General features: G+C 42.2%; 1 protein-coding gene across 1 annotated transcript in view; it reads left to right on the top strand.

Moving 5' to 3' along the window:
* PRG4 (proteoglycan 4) overlaps positions 1-14,059 on the top strand; it is a 200,575-nt gene that overhangs the window by 78,943 nt on the left and 107,573 nt on the right. The window contains exons 7-9 of the mRNA XM_073642978.1: positions 1,265-1,408; positions 5,145-5,249; positions 6,326-6,478. Of these exons, the coding sequence (XP_073499079.1) occupies positions 1,265-1,408; positions 5,145-5,249; positions 6,326-6,478 (402 nt within the window). The remainder of the gene's footprint in view (positions 1-1,264; positions 1,409-5,144; positions 5,250-6,325; positions 6,479-14,059) is intronic.

A 14,059-nucleotide genomic window follows, 5' to 3' on the forward strand; every position in this document is an offset into this window, starting at 1 on the left:
ATCTAGAAGATGATGATGATGATGATGAAGGTACTTTTAAGAATGGTGATATTTAATGGGTGCATAGATGGCAGCCATTGTAATATCTCCAGAATCTGGAGTGTTTGCCTATTTAGATGACAGTACAGACAGTGGAACACAAAATGATAGATGTGTTCAGTAACTGATCATGTCGCTCTGTTTTTAGTATATTGTTTTTTGTAAATCCATTAAATAGTTTTCCGGTCTTCTTTAACAGTTAACAGTGGGAAGGAATGTATATAAAACAAAATAGAAAGCATACTTATTCAGGGAATATGTCTGACCAAAAGAGAGGATGTCACACCCATTTACTGGCTGCAGAGTCAGGTGACTGGGGGTTGGGATATCATCTTTTGTAGGAGTAGAGGGCAGGTTTCAGGCGTAGGTACCGTATGTCGGTCTTTTATTCTTTTCTAAGCATTCCTTTTCACTAGAGTTTGGATAAGAACCTCTCTGGGCTATTTTCTGCCGTTTTTCTGCACCTATTAGGTAAATTTAATAACTTTTTTTTACATTGCATTTTTCAGTGCCTTTGTTTTCACGTGTTTTCACGTGTTTTTGACTCTAAGTATTTAATATTTAAATAAAGCTGATTTGTTTTTGATGCTTCTTGGTATTTGGCATTGATAAAACTTTAATGATAGAGTCATGTGCAGATTACATGCATTTTTAGTGCGTAAATGCACTGAAAACTTATATGCAATTTTATCTGTGGATTTTCTGCATTTAAAGAAATTCTATGGGGAAAATCTACACATAAAACTCAGCGCAGCCACAAAAGAAATGACATGTTGTTTATTTCAAACAAGTCAGTTTATGCTATGTAGAAAAAGCACAGTGGGCATGAGATTTCTATAAATCTCATCCACCTTGCTGGAACTGTAAGACGCTGCTTTTTTAAGAGGTGAAAAAACACAGCATCAAAAACTCTCTAAAACTTATTGTGGGAACCTATCCTAGCCAAATTTGGATTGACATAAAATGTTTTCTCCCTTGCTTTGGAAATGCTGGCCATAAGGAACATCACTCTGCCAACCTGCCTTAGGTTTTCTGTAAAGTTTAAAATGATTTAACCAAATTCATCTAGAATATGATGTTGATGATGTTGTTGATGAAGGTTATTTTTACGATTCATGGATATGTTTGAAATATTGAACATTCACATCTAGTTTCAGCATGGTTGACTGCATACGCTCAATCGTGTTGATTCTACAAATAAGAGCATGTATTCACTTTAATCTAGATCCCTACGAGGGAAAACCACCATCTCAACGTCCTAAAATAAAATCCCCAAAAAAGAGCAAAAATAATCTAAAGTACTCATCACCTAAAAAACGAAGAAGGAAGAAAAAGAAGTTTATAGTAGAATACGAAGACGAACAAGAAGGTATTTTCTAAATTGGGCATGTTTGGGTGTACACAGTCAGCCCCAAAGAACATAGATTTGAGTCATGTTGAGTCTGACTTAGATCTCTGTGCCCGAATATCAAATAGCTTGTTAAGATTAACTCAAATCCTTGTACATCTCTAGCATTTTTAGAAAAAAATAACTTGAAAGCAGATAAGGTAAAGATGTAGGAGGATGTGTGTAAATTAAATTCTAAGAAGCAAGTGTAATACTTTCTGCACTGAATACAAAATGAGTTGGTCATCTTTTTTTTAGCCAGGTAACCCTACAAACTGCATATCTCTTCCTTGGGAATTAATGGACAGTTGTGCATGAAAAAAATAGTGGCTTTTCTGAACAATAAAAATTGATACAAATAATTAATATGTAATATCTATGCCCATAGTAGTGTGGGAACAATGAAATCTTGGTTTCATGCAAAATGAATATATAGTTTATGACACGCCCCCAGGGCCGTGGGGTACTCGGCAGCTGGGCCTCTGGTTGCCGGGGGATATCACGGTGGCTGGCCCGGTCCGTGGCCCAGGGCGGTCACTCAAAAGGGGAAAATTTTAAGGGGAATTTGGAAAGTTTGTGATGCCACCCGTGGATTGCGGCTAGAGGGAGCCGCCGCTGCGGAGCAGTCCTCTGGAGCTGGTGTTACGGCACCAGGGATGGTGTGGCTCTCCACAGGTAGAGCTAGGTCCAGGGCAGTGTAGGTAAATGGTGGTCGCGCTGGGCGTTGTAGTGCAGGGGGGGGGTGATGGCGCAGACAAAATAATTGGACAGAGGCGGTGCAGTGCAGTCATCCGTGTCTTTACTCACAGTTCTTTAGTTCCACAGGGTGCAATGTCAGCTTACAGCCTCCCACGTCGTGCTGCATTCACCTGGCAGGGGTTCGGCTCTTCCTCAGGGGATTTAGGAATGCCTGAAAGAACCCGACTTTCTCGTGTTCCTCTCTAGACCGACTTCACACTGGGTCTTTCTCCCTCCTGCCCTGCGCTGCCCACTCTCAATCCTGCTCGGGTGCTCTGAAGTCCTTCCTGTACATCGGATCCCGGACCTGCTTGAAGCTCCTGGGGATTAGAATGCGGCTTACGATCCCCCTGTCTTCTGACAGGTGCGGGGCATACGGGTGCCTTCCTGCACTCGCCGTACCCCCTAGGATCCCTTCTTAGAATGGAGCCTACTCCCTTCTCCCCTCCTGGGCCTCTGACACTGGGCCATACTTGTGGAGCAGAGCTCCTAATGAGACTCTGCACCCAGACTGTTCTTCTGAACTGTCCCGAGCTGTTCTTCTGAACTGATCTCCTACTGAACTACTACCCTATCTCTCTACCACCCTAAGATGGCTTCCCTATTTTATACTCCTACCAAAGTGCTCCCTTAAACTACTTCCTCCACCCACACCCACTACTGGTTCCCCCTACCTTTGGGTTCCCCCCACCCCAGCCAGGGTCAGGGCTCAGCAGCTGCACTCTGCATGTTGCCCCTCCAGCCGGCCTGGAGCAGTGTACTGTTGGATGCAGGTGTTGGGGTTCCGGGCAGCACTCCCTCCTTACCTGAGAGAAGGAGACACCACACCTCAGGGTGAGGTGCAGTACCCCTGTGGCGACTGAACCCTCAGGGGCGGCACACTCCCCCCTGGTAAAACACAGCACGTCCTCGGGCTGGAAGAGAGCAAAACAGGGTATACATGACATGCAAATTTTTGAATGCAGTCACATATAAGATTGTAAAACATTTCTTCCCTTTATGGGAGGCACATCACTTTAACGTTGCAAGTTATATTTATCAAAACTTTATAAAATATTTTTCATACATTTCTTATAAAAGGTTACAGTTCATGCTGTAACCAGGTGTCCACTTTACTTTCAAACAGGTGCAACAGATAGCAGCATGAGGGACCCGTCCGCAAACCCTCAATGTAGGCCCTGGGCGTGGCTGCAGGGCATAGATGATCCTGGTGCAGGATCACATCTTCCGCCACGCCAAATGTTTTTTTTTTCTGTGATCACGGTTATTAATATACTGAAAAACCAATAGGGTACACCTTAAGAGGTGCTGAACTATTTACAAAGATCAGTCTCTGGCTGTTCACAGTCCCCAGCCTGGACTCCATATACCCTGACGGGTAATCCTATATAAACGCACGCTATAAGGCAAAACATTATTTTCAAACGTTCAACTACTGCACCCTTACAGGTGACTATGTACACAATCAGTCCCACTTGCTGGACTAATAGTGGGGACCCCGCCTGGGGTACGGCTAATTCTTACCTGACCCAGCCGGGTCATAGGGTATGTCCTGTGGGGGTGTGTCATCGATGACACGGTACACTTGCAGGGCGTACCACCCGCGTACCCCGTGGTGACGTGTGTAGGTGACTTTATCACCAGGGTATAGGTTCCGGTCGGGATGGCCCTGTTCCAGGTGGGGCTCGACATCCCGGGGGGGCACTTTCTGCTGCAGGCCAGAGGCGGAGGCTTGATCCTTGCTTCCGTCCATGCTGGCTGCCGGGTGCGGTCTGTCTAGACTGGTAGAGACCACACCCTGTCTCCATTCCATTTCTCCTCCTACTCTATATCACGGTGGCTGGCCCGGTCCGTGACCCAGGGCGGTCACTCAAAAGGGGAATATTTTAAGGGGAATTTGGAAAGTTCGTGATGCCACCCGTGGATTGCGGCTAGAGGGAGCCGCCGCTGCGGAGCAGTCCTCTGGAGCTGGTGTTACGGCAGCAGGGATGGTGTGGCTCTCCACAGGTAGAGCTAGGTCCAGGGCAGTGTAGGTAAATAGTGGTCACGCTGGGCGTTGTAGTGCAGGGGGGGGAATGATGGCGCAGACAAAATAATTGGACAGAGGCGGTGCAGTGCAGTCATCGGTGTCTTTACTCACAGTTCTTTAGTTCCACATGGTGCACTGTCAGCTTACAGCCTCCCACGTCGCGCTGCGTTCACCAGGCAGGGGTTCAGCTCTTCCTCAGGGGATTTAGGAATGCCTGAAAGAACCCCACTTTCTCGTGTTCCTCTCTAGACCGACTTCACACTGGGTCTTTTTCCCACTCTCAATCCTGCTCAGGTGCTCTGAAGTCCTTCCTGTGCATCGGATCCTGGACCTGCTTGACTCTCCTGGGGATTAGAATGCGGCTTACGATCCCCCTGTCTTCTGACAGGTGCGGGGCATACGGGTGCTTTCCTGCACTCGCCGTACCCCCTAGGATCCCTTCTTAGAATAGAGCCTACTCCCTGCTCCCCTCCTGGGCCTCTGACACTGGGCCCTACTTGTGGAGCAGAGCTCCTAATGAGACTCTGCCCCCAGACTGTTCTTCTGAACTGTCCCGAGCTGTTCTTCTGAACTGCTCTCCTACTGAACTACTACCCTATCTCTCTGCCACCCTAAGATGGCTTCCCTATTTTATACTCCTACCAAAGTGCTCCTTTAAACTCCTTCCTCCACCCACACCCACTACTGGTTCCCCCTACCTTTGGGTTCCCCCCACTCCAGCCAGGGTCAGGGCTCAGCAGCTGCGCTCTGCATGTTGCCCCTCCAGCCGGCCTGGAGCAGTATAGTGTTGGATGCAGGTGTTGGGGTTCCGGGCAGCACTCCCTCCTTACCTGAGAGAAGGAGACACCACACCACAGGGTGAGGTGCAGTACCCCTGTGGCGACTGAACCCTCAGGGGCGCCACATTTACATTTTAAATAATGTTATTTGCATATATTTAATATATTTTAGATCCCAACCAGAAGCCTAAAGACAAAAAACGACCATCAAAAAAGTCTCCAAAAAAGCCTAAAAAGAAGAAGAAACAAGGTGTTGAGTCAGAAGAAGAAATTGAAGGTAGTATGTTTACAAAGATTACATAATATTATAATGATGAACCTATATGCTTCAAAATGAAGACTAAAATAAAATTATAAGAAAACTGTTTTGGTTCTAGGCAGATATATTTATTACCCCTTCCATAAGTTAACAAGTCATCCTATAATAAATATTACAAATAATATCATTCACCTCATTATCATTCATTGTTCCTTAAAAGAGTTACTAGACTTTTCCTAAATTTCTGACAAGTCATGGAGACATGCCAGAAACTTTGATTAGTGAGTGACCAGGTGTGAAGACCCCCACTGAGCAGTAAAATGAAAGAGAAGTGAGTTCAGGGCTCAGCTGAGAGTTCCTCTCTGGGACTAATGACAGACTCCATAGACTTCCAATATTGAACATGGAGTTGGGCTGAGCACTTCTGTAGTTATGCTAAGGGAATATTCACACAATGCTTTTTTTCAAGCGATTTTGGAGTGGGTCTGGAGATCTCATGAAAAAGCGCTGAGAAACCACTCCAAAGAAACTTCCTATTCTTTTTAATGTAAAAAAGATTTGCTGTTCACATGTTCAGGCTTTTAAGCATCTTATAACTATATCAGATTTCCAAAAATGGCAAGTGGTTAAAAGAATAGTGTGGACCAGTCTTGTGGCATTTACTGCATGGTGCATGCTTCATATTTTACAATAGAATTGAAAGGGAAGGCAAAAAAAGAACAGAATACACCTGGGTGTCTTGTGAAGCATTTTATGAGTGTTTCTGCCTGCAAAAATGCAAAGGTGCTTATTGAACGTCAAAAAAACGGCCCAAAAATCACTTCCAAAAAAAATTTGCAAAAAATGCTTAAAAATGCCAACAAAAATGCTTACAAACCACTTCAGGAAATGCCTCGGGGGGGGGGGGGGGGACAAAAAAAATGCTTCAGAAATAAAAATGTATTTCTTGAAGAGGTTTCCACTTGAATACCTTGTTATTTTTAACCGCCTCAAAAATATGAAAAGCAAAATATAAAACCTAATTTGCACTGCATGTATACAGAGCATGTATATGACTGTTCAAGACTCAGATTGTTGCTAAATGTTGCTTTCAGAATCTGAAGAAAATATGTCTTCCTCCTCATTCTCTTCAACATCTTCTTCATCAAGTGTAAAGGGAAGCAAAACGACCAAAAAACTTTCAAGGAAAAATCAAAAGAAAAATAAGGATCCTAATGATCCAGACAATCCAGATGATGATAATGGAGGTATACATTGTCTACAATTTGTTGTGAAAAAAAAATATATGGTATATACAATAAATACAACTTAAATGAAGTGCTTCAGAAAATGTCACATAGGTTAAATCAAGTTTTTATGTTGATCATACTTTTAAAAAAGATCACCTAATTTTGGATTAACATGCCTTCCACCCTCTGATTTCCAAAATTCCATGATTTTTCCTTCTTGGAATTGCAATTTTAATGTTGAGAAGTGTAAATATCAAAGTATCAGCTTACCTCCTCCTCTTCCCTGTATCCTAAACCCTGTTTGCACAGGTTACAGAGCTGTCTAGGACACCAGAAACGCGTCAGTCTTTTACCCTTGTATGTCGGTTTTTATGGCTTGAAAAAGAAAGATACCGTTTTTATTAATCGACTAAATATAATAATATAAAAGTTAATGAAAATCTCCAAACTACAAATTCCAAACTATTTCTATGAATGCTCTTAATATCTTTGGTTAGGTGGTTGTGCCCAAAGTTATGTAACAAAAACAGAGTAAAAACATCTACAATCAGAAAATAAAAACAGATTAGTAAAAAAAAACATTTTTCAGTAACTGATTCTAATTAATAAAAACAACAGAATTTTCCTCTTTAATACACTTCTAATTTGTCTTAAAGGAAACCTGACACCATGGAAAAAGCTCTTTACCTGTAGATATAGGGTTAATCTGCAGGTAGTGTTACAATGCTGCTCTTCTGTTTTACTGAAAGTGCAGCTACCAGGAGAAAATGAACTTATTTCCACTCAGCTGTCGCCGGCTTTCAGTCATGGGGATGTGCACGGAGCGGTTCTAGTCAACACTCAGAGCAGCAATCACTATTTTGTGAGAGGCAGCTGTAAGCACGACCTAGCACTATGATTGACAGCTGGCTTTACAATGCATCTGTGCAGAGAGAGCTGTCAAAGTGCCGAGGTGTGCTTACATCGGCAGCTCGTGGTATAATGAACGAGTTGTAAGCGGTGATTGTAGTCGCTCTGTGCATGTGTCTATGACTGAAAGACAGCGGCCGCCGGAAGAATATCAGTTCATATTCTTTTGACTTTCAGTAAGTCAGCCAGGTATAATTGTAACGCTATTTACCGGCAGATTAACCCTATATCTACAGGTAAATAGTGTTTTCTATTTAGAGATGAGAGGCTCCCTTAATTACTATTTCAGTACTAAGAGGCAGAAGCGTAGCTAGGGTTTTGATTCAGTGGGGTGGGGGCAAAACTTCTGAGTGGGCCCCTAACCAGGTAACCCTGATTACAGCTATAGTGGCGCTCCCAGATAGTGGATGTAGGAGAACCTCAGCAGATGACTGTGCTGTTACTGAAAATAATCTCTATACAAAGACCAGCACTGATATTACCGCTATATGGTGACCATATATTGATAGATAGCAGTCCTGCAGAACATATAAGAGATCACAGCACAGTTATATATCGTAACTTACAGCTGACGTTCTTTCTGATTAAATTATTCACTTTTACTGTCTTTTCCATCTGGCCCAGACTGACATGACAACTACTCCAGCCAGGACTCAGAGTCTCAGAACACGCCGGATACAGTTACACTAGCTTAGCTCTGGGCGGGCCCCCTCAGAGCGCGGGGCCCGGGGCGACCGCCCTATTTATCCCCCCGGTAGCTACACTACTGCTAAGAGGGAAAATTTTAATTTTGAATTCATTCAACTAAACTTGCTGACGCCTAAACATTATACAATAGGATACCGGTCTTACACATAAACAAGACAAAGTTTTATGGTTTGAGTAGGTCTGAACATTGCAAGCAATATGAGGATGATACCCTCTATACGAGGCCAACGGTTGTGGTTGCAAGTGCAGTGTCAGCATTTGGTGATTCTAGAGCTGAGAGAACTGACAATGGATGAATGATTACTGTCCTGATTTAGTTATAAAGACTCTTATCGCATTATGTACACAGTTAGTTAAATATGAAAGATAAATTGAAGTAGTCTTCATTTATTATATTATTATTTTTATCTATATAACTTTCACTGAGTTATGTATGAGTTCCGCAAGTTTTGAGGATTACCGAAATGGAATAAACCAGCACTCCTCCCTCCCAATGATACTGAAAGATTTAGGGCTCATACTCATCTGCGTGACAAATGGATGAGTGCAATCCGATAAAAAATCGGATTGCACTCTGACCAATGTTAATCTATAAGTCTCTGCTCATCTGCAATTTTTTTTCTCAGCTCAGATCGGACTGAGAAAAAAATTGCAGCATGCTGCGTATTTTCGGGTATCTTGGATGAGACTCGCCAATGCAAGTTAAAGGGTGTGATTAAAAATGAGTGCTGTCCAATTGCAATGCAATTTTAACATGAGCTTTTAGATAGAGGAATTATCTATGTCATTTACACATAGTTTTCCAAGGAAATATTCTTCATATATATATATATGTAGATATATATATATATATGTATGTATATATATATATATATATATATATATATATATATATATATATATACAGTACAGACCAAAAGTTTGGACACACCTTCTCATTTAAAGATTTTTCTGTATTTTCTTGACTGTGAAAATTGTACATTCACACTGAAGGCATCAAAACTATGAATTAACACAAGTGGAATTATATACTTAACAAAAAACTGTGAAACAACTGAAAATATGTCTTATATTCTAGGTTCTTCAAAGTAGCCACCTAGTAGTCACCGGAAATGATTTTCACTTCACAGGTGTACCCTGTCAGGTTTAATAAGTGGGATTTCTTGCCTTATAAATGGAGTTGGAACCATCAGTTGTGTTGTGCAGAAGTCTGGTGGATACACAGCTGATAGTCCTACTGAATAGACTGTTAGAATTTGTATTATGGCAAGAAAAAAGCTGCTAAGTAAAGAAAAACGAGTGGCCATCATTTGGGAAAATTGGGAAAACTTTGAAAGTGTCCCCAAGTGCAGTTGCAAAAACCATCAAGCGCTACAAAGAAACTGGCTCACATGAGGACCGCCCCAGGAAAGGAAGACCAAGAGTCACCTCTTCTTCTGAGGATAAGTTTATCTGAGTCACCAGCCTCAGAAATTGCAGGTTAACAGCAGCTCAGATTAGAGACCGGGTCAATGCCACACAGAGTTCTAGCAGCAGACACATCTCTACAACTATTAAGAGGAGACTTTGTGCAGCAGGCCTTCATGGTAAAATAGCTGCTAGGAAACCACTGCTAAGGACAGGCAACAAGTAGAAGAGACTTGTTTGGGCTAAAGAACACAAAGAATGGACATTAAACCAGTGGAAACCTTTGCTTTGGTCTGATAAGTCCAAATTTGAGATCTTTGGTTTCAACCACCGTGTCTTTGTACGCCGCAGAAAAGGTGAACGGATGGACTCTACATGCCTGGTTCCCACCGTGAAGCATGGAGGAGGAGGTATGATGGTGTGGGGGTGCTTAGCTGGTGACACTGTTGGGGATTTATTCAAATTTGAAGGCATACTGAACCAGCATGGCTACCACAGCATCTAGCAGCGGCATGCTATTCCATCCGGTTTGCGTTTAGTTGGACCATCATTTATTTTTCAACAGGACAATGACGCCAAACACACCTCCAGGCTGTGTAAGGGCTATTTGACCAAGGAGGAGAGTGATGGGGTGCTACGCCAGATGACCTGGCCTCCACAGTCACCAGACCTGAACCCAATCGAGATGGTTTGGAGTGAGCTGGACCACAGAGTGAAGGCAAAAGGGCCAACAAGTGCTAAGCATCTATGGGAACTCCTTCAAGATTGTTGGAAGACCATTTCCGGTGACTACCTTTTGAAGCTCATCAAGAGAAAGCCAAGAGTGTGCAAAGCAGTCATCAAAGCAAAAGGTGGCTACTTTGAAGAACCTAGAATATAAGACATATTTTCATTGTTTCACACTTTTTTTTTAAGTATATAATTCCACATGTGTTAATTCATAGTTTTGATGCCTTCAGTGTGAATGTACAATTTTCATAGTCATGAAAATACAGAAAAATCTTTAAATGAGAAGGTGTGTCCAAACTTTTGGTCAGTACTGTATATATATATACATATATATATGTAGAAATATATATAGCGAGAGAGAGACAGAGATAGATATAAATTTGTGAGTGAGATATATAATCAGTGCTTTGGTTGTGTCGCTTACTGTACATGTAATTTAGTACAAAATAAATTATTTTCTGAAAAAAATGGCGTGGCGTCCCCCTAAATTTTATTAACCAACAAAGGGAAAGCAGACAGCTTGGGCTGATGTTTATAGCCTGGGAAGGGGGTAATACCCATGGAGCTTCCCAGGCTATTAATATCAGCTCATAGCTGTATACTTAGCCTTTACTAGTTATTAAAATGGCGAGCCCCCCAACAAAATGCTGTGAGGCTCCCCCTATAATTAATAACCAGCAAAGGCTAGGCAGACAGCTGCGGGATGATATTAATAGGCTAGGAAGAGGACATGAATATTGGTGGATACAGACTCCTTTATTGAATGTACATTTACCAAAAAGCCTTATACTTGCTATAACACCCAATCCATTGAAGCCCTTGTAAAAGAGTTAAAAAATAAAACAACCATATTCCTCACCTGTCGGATGAGAAGAGAATTAATTTGTCCATAGACGCGTCTAGCTATGCTACATCTAGATGGCAGGCTGAATTGTTGCATGATGCGACTATACAGCCTGCTATCCAGCAGAGACATTGAGCTGTGGGTACTTGAGCACCTCAGTGACTCATGGTGACAGGAAAAAGGTGAGCGGGGTTCACATCCAATGAACTCCGATCATCTCACTGACGTGGGCACTGAGCGCTTGGCCATGTCAAATGTGCACTGAGGAGCCCTCATTTGCATATGCACTAATACCATTTTCTGTACATATAAAGTAAATCTATACTGCAGTCCCTATAGAACTATAAAAGTAGTTTAAATCGAATTTTGGATGTGACAGGCTCGGTTTAGTTTAAAGTGGGAGCAAATTGTTGTTGTACAACCCTATCGAACTGGGTTGCTACCTTAGAAGATTCTGTCTTTGCGCATACATATCAAACTCAAAGGGCAGATTTACTAATCCTGTCTAATTTTTAGTAAGTGTAAATTTAGACTATAACGTTTGAAAATGCATCAAGTTTGACAGTGTCTCATGTTGGATGATACATTTGGTACATTTTTTAAATAATTTTGTCAAATTTTACAAATACTAGTTGCTGATTTGACTTCTGTTGACTCAGCTTTTTATTTTATGTTAAAATTTTGGTACACGCAAAAATCCGCAGCATGTCAATTAATTTTGCGTTTCCGCAAGCGGAATTGCCTTTGCGATGCAATAAAAAACGCAAGGCAATTCCGCATGTTGAAAACGCGCGATAAACGCACGAAAAATGCGTGCGGAATTCCACATGCGTTTTTCCGGGAGAGGACATGCGGAAATGAAGCAGAAATTTTCTGCTTCATTTCCGCAACATGGGCACATAGCCTTAAAGAGGACCCATGAATTGCTCAAAAAATTGAGTTAAATTCCTTGTAAAAATCCCTGATTCTGCCACTGTTTTTCCACTTTGCACTGTGCAGCTCCATTGCTGTGATAGTCACATTTTTTGCTTTTGGAGCACAGTATGTGAAATCTCTGCTTGTAGTTTAACTGGACATTTCTTTAAAGTTTTTACTCCACGCGTGCACTTTTAACCCTTTCTCCCAGGTGCTGCCAATCAAAGCTTTGCAGTATCGAGGGGAGAGTGGTGAAAGTGCCCAGAAAAGACTAAAGAAACTCCCTGCTCTTCTCCAAGCTGAGGTTTCAAATACTGCTCTCCAAAATCAACTGTCACTCACAGTGTAGAAAAGACAAGGTTCAACACGAAGGGATGAGGGGAAGGGAGCCCAGACACTAGGGAAAGGGGGAGTGGAGACCTCCTATGCTGATCTAATATCACCCTGTCTCTCCTACCGCCCCCTATATTGGTTCCTCACCAATCGCCGAACAGGAAACCTAAGCCCTGTATATCTCTAGAGCTTGGTCCTGGATATGGAAGGGGGGGTGAGCACTGGTCAGTCCCCACTATCAACTAAAGACACCAAGGGTGACAAACACAGGGGGAAGCAACTTAGCTTGAGTCGACTTCAGAGAGATTACACCAAATGTCCTCCAAGCACCAGAGAGGAAGTAAGCAGACTGCAATAGCTCCAAGCCTTCACAAGGGAACATATGAATATCACTGGCACCTCCCTGTAGCAAACTGAAAGTATTTAAACACCGAGGCCAGGGTGTCAATGAGAGCAGGAGGGAGGTAGCTGCTGGGTCCCAGAGTGAGACAGATTTAAGAAGGCGTCTGTAATGCAAAACGAAGTGACCTTCTGCTACCAGCTGCGGAACGACTGTCTGCCACATCTGACACAACCGTGACATCAACAAATGTGAATATCTCTGCAATGGAGTGATGCAGCGTGAAACTAAAAAAATCGGCGGAATCAGAGGAGCTCAGGGACTTTTTACAAGGTGTATGACTCAATTTTTTGAATATTTTAACATGACTGAGGCCTTGTTCACACATTCAATATTTGGTCAGTATTTTGCTTCAGTATATGTAAGCCAGAACCAGGAGTGGGTGAAAAATGCGGAAGTGGTAACGTGTTTCTATTATACTTTTCCTCTGAATGTTCCTCACCTTGTTTTAGCTTACAAATAAAAATGTAAATTACTGACCAAATACTAAATGTGTGACCATGGCCTAATAGAGATGAGCTAATCTGTTTGGTTTTTTTTACACAAAATTCTGCTGATTCTTTAGATCCATATTTTTTTCTGATTGTTTCGCACTAAATCAGCAAAATGGTAGCAGGCCATTTCTGACTTGTAGAGGGCCGATAAAAAATACTGGCTTCACCACTCACTTGTCCGACCACTGCAGCCCTGTGTCCAGTTCTCAGCACATCTTCTTGGGCTCTTTATTCTTTTTCACTTAGTGCCATGGTTTCTGGTGCCGAGGTGGCCACATACATAGACCCACATATCGTGATGTCTTAAAATGTATTCAGCTTTAAGTCATGGTGACAAAAAAAGCTAAACAGGATTTGCAGAAAATTGGAAGCAGGGCTGGATAGATTGAGCTGCCAGGTGAATGTTTTTTTTCACCCTGCGTGTATTCTCTGGGGGTTTGGAAAGACCCCAAATCATAATAAGGAGCAGTTAGTTTTGAAAAACTTTAATGCCAATGGAATCTTTTAGCCAAATTTGAGCAGACTGATGAATTTAAATGTCAGCAGATTCGCTCATCACTAATGACTAAATATGAAAAAATGTTTACAACCGACAAAAGGTATCACTCAAAGAATACTTTTGTCATCTTTGGCATAAAAGTATTTACATACAACCGACAAACATACCCTACTTTCCAATACTTCACAGGACTGGTTCTGTCACTTAATGTGCCCCAGTTTTGATGCACCAGAAATTCCTGCTTAGTGTTGAAGACGAGAGGGGATCTTACTTCTTCCCAGGTAGACAAATAGATTAGTTATAGAGATCTCTTAGATAAATGCCGCTTTCAAATAAGACACTCACTACAGACTGTCTCAAG

Source organism: Phyllobates terribilis, unplaced genomic scaffold (assembly GCF_046119375.1).
Source record: "Phyllobates terribilis strain yellow unplaced genomic scaffold, ASM4611937v1 Scaffold_8__6_contigs__length_399053987, whole genome shotgun sequence".
Lineage (NCBI taxonomy): Eukaryota > Metazoa > Chordata > Amphibia > Anura > Dendrobatidae > Phyllobates > Phyllobates terribilis.